At 38.6% G+C, this 6,000-nt stretch overlaps 1 protein-coding gene across 2 annotated transcripts; it reads left to right on the top strand.

Annotated features, from left to right (window-relative positions):
- The first annotated feature begins 3,240 nt into the window (after positions 1-3,240).
- On the top strand, positions 3,241-5,681 carry LOC137711895 (transcription factor TCP18-like). 2 transcript variants are annotated; one of them, XM_088683876.1, is made up of 3 exons: positions 3,241-3,374; positions 3,682-5,237; positions 5,472-5,681. In XM_088683876.1, exons 2-3 carry the CDS (start codon positions 3,891-3,893, stop codon positions 5,544-5,546), a joined length of 1,422 nt encoding a protein of 473 aa, XP_088540002.1. In that variant the 5' UTR covers positions 3,241-3,374; positions 3,682-3,890; the 3' UTR covers positions 5,547-5,681. The 2 variants fall into 2 exon arrangements, with proteins under 2 accessions (XP_088540002.1, XP_068307154.2); XM_068451053.2 differs by having other exon boundaries at positions 3,247-3,380.
- The last annotated feature ends 319 nt before the right edge of the window (positions 5,682-6,000 follow it).

The following is a 6,000-nucleotide window of genomic DNA, read 5'->3' on the forward strand; positions in this document are numbered from 1 at the left end:
TAATAAAAAATTAATAATAGTTTAATAAAATGGACTAGGTTATTTAGTTTTAGAGGTGGAGATACACTTGGCCAATTACTATTTATTTCAGTCAATTACTATTTATTTGAGTGGATTAAATAGACTTTGCCCCAACTCATTTTTTAAGGGTGGAGTTGCTCTTATGAGTTGGGATACTCCCCATATTGCCAATTCATTTTATAGTGGAACGTCAACTTCTTCTTGGTATCAGAGTAGGTTGTCCCACGTATAAAGCCAAACGGCCACACGTGCTCCACGTCACCCCATTGTGTTATCTACGGATTAACTTGAAAATTCATCACACATGAAATGGCTTGTTGAAAATTAGTCGTACATTAATGGGTTGAGTGATCTTACATAAGTTTATAAGAGGTTGGACTAGAGCAATCAAGAAAAGTAAATGAAAAATTACTAACTCTCCCGAAAATGGATGTTGACTTGCTGTGTTGTCCAAATTGACACAACAACGTGTCCGGTTAGAATTTGACGAATTCCAACTTCTAATTGCCAAAAACGGGGTTTTATTATTTTAGTACAATTTTGATATTTTGTTATTTGTTTATTCTCATTTCTATTTAGATGCCTAGGGAATTTCTAGGGTTAAAAACATTATAAATAGGTCATCCCAAACCTCACAGGTCTAAAACGTTGTTAATCATGAATTTTATATTAAGTCGGAAATCATGAAGTAGAAAGATAATATCAGTAGTAAGCATATTGAGAATAAAAAGGAACATGCGGACTTTCTTTCCCCATCATCCAAGTATGTGAGTACCTCTGAAATGCTTTAGCTGTTACAACATCAAATTAGACATAAACAACCTACATTGGGACAAGAAAACTCCAGGAAATAGACCGAAAATTGACTTTAAGTGAGGTGTAATAACCAGAAATAGGCACCGCACAAGAACTTGTCCCACACAAGGGCCCCCAAATTCCTTTGCTATATGTAGCAAATGGTGCATCCCCTACAAAACTCAAATGATGGATCACATTCACATAATATTCCAAATGAATCTGATGAGTAGCTAGCAAGCTCATGTGATGGAAGCTAAGGTGGTAATTTTTGAACCACAGATTTGAACATGGTACAGACAGGGCAGAGACCCTCGCCCGCAAGGAAATGAAAGCACTTAGACTAGCAACCAATGTAACCATGGACTTTTTAGGGTTTTATTGTACGCTCACATTATAGCGCCCACTCTAAGAAGTGGTACACTCATCACCCCTTTACTTTCATAGTTATCTTCTCCTTGAAAGCAACCTTAGAACAACCACGGTACATCATGTGGTCCTTGTTATCATGCCGGTCTAAAGAGGTCAGGCTTTAGCTAAAACTAGTCTAGAGAGACAGAGAGAGGGACAGAGAGAAGTGGTTTATGTCCATAAAGAAGTAGGTTTCTCTCCCCTCTTTTTTTCCCTTCCCTTCATTCCCCTCCTATTTCAACGGTCACAGTTAAGTCACGTCAATATCTTATATTAATTTTTTTTATAGAAAGAGAAAGACAAAATAGAAAATGTGAGAGGAGAAGATAGAAAATGATGGAAAAAGGAGGAGAAAGAATCGTAATCCTTATATAAGTGGGGAGAGAACGGCATGTGAAAATGGAAATAAAATTTGAGAAAGAAAGGGAAATAGTAGGTATTATATATATGCAAAGAGGGCTTTCAGTTGTCGATAGGACTACTGGTATATTCATATAAAATGATGGGATAGGTTGTGTGTGTCTTTTCCACATTGGCTAGGGCTCTTAGAAGGTCTTGGTATAGCGCAATGGCAAGTGCAAGCATAAGCAACTCTTTTCTTGACAATGAGAGTTTTTTTAACCTTCATTTCGTTTAAAAACCTTAAGCTGATAAGAACGCATGGGATGGGAGGGAACCCGACAACATTCTTAAATAGACATACGTACTCAGAGAGAGAGAGAGAGAGAGAGAGAGAGAGAGATGAGGCTTCTCTCCCTTTTGGTGACAGCGACATGAATGGAGATGCCACAGTCAAAGGAGTATTTGCCCTATGAGAGGGCATGCCTCACAGTTGGTGTGCCCCTTTGAGTTAAATAATTATCCTTTCCTAGGGTTAGACAGCCACGGGGAGGTTCATACTTCATACATTAGTATCATTATGTATAACAAAAAAGACAAAAGAAGGAGAGAAGAGAAAACCTAGCTAAACTTGGAGCAACACATATAGATTTTTTCTTATATTTTGCTTAGCTTTTGATATTGTTGACTTCTCATGTGAGTTGTGTATAATTAATACAAGGACTATTCTAACTAGTGAAAATTAGTGATGCAAACAATGTGACTTGTATGATGATATGCATCAAAACTGAAACTGTAAACAAATATCATATATGAGGAGTAATTAAACTTTTTTAAGAATTTGTAAGGTTGCTTAATTTTTCGACGTGGGACAACACATCACATTCTCACATGCCCGTTACATGTGGCAATGGTCAAATAAAACACGTAGGCAATACATATTAGGTTGCATGAATCATGTGTAACCGTTGTGCTTCACGCGTGAGCCAATTGTCTCTAATAACATTTAAGAATTTTGAGGTTTCACTAGAAAATTAATTAGCAATATGAAGAGTAACCAGCTCGTTATAAGGACATGAAAGATCGCTGAACTTTTTGACGTGGGACATCACTCCACATGCAATATTCAATGAAGAAGAATAAGTGTTAGAACTCATTTGGATGTACTTTTAAAATGACTGAAAACATTTTTGGTGAAAATGTTTTTAGAACCAATCCTTAGTAAACATGCAAGTAAATTCTGGAAAGCACTTAAAGTGCTTTTGGAATTCAAAAATATATTCTCTAAAAGTACTTTCAATTATTTTAAAAGCACATCCAAACGAGCCTTTGATTATGGAATATTAGTTGAATCTTCCCAAAACAAACCACAAAATCCACTCTCCATCTCCATGCATGCGTAACACTATCTAGCTACTGTGGGGTGTGTCTGTGCAAGGTCTTTGTATTTTGAGATAGAGAAGCTAGGTTATTGAATTGATCTATACCGGGCGACCTGCAAACCACGTGGACTGGTGGTGCCAAATACTAGGTGTTTTCCCATCCACTCGCTTCCTTTCACACACAGTGATATTCTAAATGGTAGGGCTAACTTTTTGATGAAAAGATTAAGAAAAAGATAGCTACTCAGCAATAAATTGCCCCCTACCCTCCCTTGCTTCTTTACCATACCACTACCTTACTAGCTTCTCTCCCTCTCTTTCTCTCTCTCTCCCCCTGTGATTCAAGAGTTCAACCCCCATGGACATATGGTGTTCTTGCTGTGCTGTCTTTCTGAACCTTTCTATTTCCTACGATGACGACCGATGGTAAATGTACGATCTCTCTCTGTCTTTTTCTAGCTAGCTAGCCTTCTCTCTCTCTCTCTCTCTCTCTCTCTCTCGCACACACAAAAGAAACTAAATAAATACAGTACATGTAGTAAAGGTGTACATATATACATATACGTACAATATATATACATATATGTACAAGCATATAGAGGTATATATGAGTAGCACTGCAGGCAGCATCTGTCTTTCTTAAGCTAAGCTCAGCTGGCCGTAAATACGGTAACACACGACTGTCTTTCTCAAAGCTATCCCTTCCCTTAATTTTGATTTACTACTCTTGCAGAAAAGGTGAAAAACAAGCGCACTGAAATCACATTCAGCGGCAATCGCTTCCTCATCAAGCATTTATAAAAGCGCAAGTCTCGATCATCAGTAGACCGATATCCCAAGCTTGACCACTAGCTGCTAGCTAGCTAGGGTTAGTGGTGTGCAATTTCACTGAAAATTCAAAGCAACCAAACAAGCAAAGAGCCCAAGAGGGAGATATATAACATGTTTCCCTCAGACTACACCGATAATGTTAACGAATTAATACCCGTGTCTTATCCTCATGTCGATCAACCATTTTTCCACAGCCGGCCATTTGACCATGACATTACTACAGTAACCCCCAATTTCTTTACTAATTCCAACCCCAATCCCAACTCCGGGCAACAACGAGGAGGAGAAGAAAACCTTCATCAACAACATCATCACCCTCCTTTGTCTTTGCTCTGCTTCCCCTCTCCGTTTGAAGACGACGACGTTTTACTCTTTCAGCAACACCATCGCCAAGAACCTGACCATATTGAGATTTCGCTTCACGAGTCTCAAGTACCACCTTATTTTATGAAGGAAGCTGCTGCTGCTGCTACCGCCACTGCCGCTGCTGCTGCTGCCGCCACTGCCGCTGATGACAACACCGGTACCGTCGTAGGGGATGATCATCAGAAGACTACTACTACAAGTGTTAACATTAAAATGGTGGACTGGGATTCCAACAAAAATGGCCATCACATGGACATGGATGATCAGCCGCAGATCCCGAGAAGGAGGACTAACAAGAGAGATCGCCACAGCAAGATCAACACTGCCCGAGGCCCCAGAGACCGGAGAATGAGATTGTCCCTCGAAGTTGCCCGTAAGTTCTTTGGCTTGCAAGATGTGTTGGAATTTGACAAGGCCAGCAAAACCGTGGAGTGGTTGCTCATTCAGTCAGAACCCGAAATCAAGAAACTATCAAGAGATCACCATCGGAAATTCAACTACAAAAACATGGTGAGATGTGCCAAAACCACGTCTCCAGCCACTTCGGAATCGTGTGAAATACTATCCGGCGTAGACGAGGCTCCAACAAACATTAACATTAGTAATGGTGGCAACGATGATAATGATAAAGTAAGAAGCTGCGGGATCAAACCCTCAGCCAAAGAGAGAAAGATTGTCCACAGGCAATCAAGGAAGCGCGCATTTCACCCTCTTGCAAAGGCTTCGAGGGAAAAGGCAAGGGCAAGGGCTAGGGAAAGAACAAGAGAAAAGATGCAGAGATCAAAGAAGCCTAGTAATGACCAGGCAAAACTAAGCCGTTTGAATTCTTGGAACCCATTTGAAAGTGGGGAAGAATCATCAGCTTACAACAACAATATGAACAATACTGCTAACGATCAGCCTGATTCACTGGTGGCGTTGCGACCTTACCCCGATGGGGTTGAAGAACCATTAAGCAGCTCCCTAGCCGGAGATATTCAAGACATGGTTGTTGATCATGGTGCTACTCATGATGCTATGGTGGTAATGGGAAAATGGAGCCCTTCTTCAGTGTTCACTCCTCTCCAGCAAAGTACTGGAATTTCCCAAGAGGTAATTAACTTCCCACAACATTTCAGTTTCTCTGATGTATATTTTTTCACAACAAAATATAAAATGTATATGAAAATTATGAAGAAAAAAGAACGTACACAATCGAAAATATTTGATGCTATAACAAACGTGCACATATAATCAAACAGATAATATGTCCAAGATAATTTAAGTTTATAAGTATTAGTTTGCTATAGCTACTTCTGACAACACCACATAACTCTTAATTTGCAGCACCAACAGTTTGCCGACTTTCAATTCTTTGACAAACCGTGGGACGTCTACAACAATACTCATAAGCTATTCTAAGTGGAAAGTTTGTCTCTCAATTATTAAATCTCAATTACAAGAGCCTGAAAAACATTCTGATTAGCTTTGTGTATTGTGTTTCTTTCTGTTTGGAATAATGTAAAATAGCAAATTAAGTATGTTAATTTTCAATCATGGTGCACTTTATGTTAATTTTCAATCATGGTGCACTTTTCCTCTAAACTAGTATACGTAAATTAATGATTAATATCTACACCCTTTGCACTAACTATGGAAATATTTCGGTTTAAACTCTGAAATAGCTTCCTTGCTTATGTTTTTGTGTTGATATAGTATAGATATTTGTATCCAGCACAATTTTTTTATGATTAATATCTACATCCTTTGCCCTAACTATGGAAATATTTCGGTTTAAACTCTAAAATAGCTTCCTTGCTTATGTAATGTGTTGATATAGTATATATATTTGTATCCAGCACAATTTTTTTTTTTT

The sequence above is a fragment of the Pyrus communis genome, chromosome 14 (genome assembly GCF_041283825.1).
Source record: "Pyrus communis isolate YQ-2024b chromosome 14, ASM4128382v1, whole genome shotgun sequence".
NCBI classification, from domain to species: Eukaryota; Viridiplantae; Streptophyta; class Magnoliopsida; order Rosales; family Rosaceae; genus Pyrus; species Pyrus communis.

Excerpts from the sequence above, each read along its gene's own strand:
- LOC137711895 (XM_088683876.1), top strand. The coding sequence starts at position 3,891 with ATGTTTCCCTCAGACTACACCGATAATGTTAACGAATTAATACCCGTG. Across the intron at positions 5,238-5,471 it reads GTACTGGAATTTCCCAAGAG|CACCAACAGTTTGCCGACTT; the intron begins GTAATTAACTTC and ends CTTAATTTGCAG.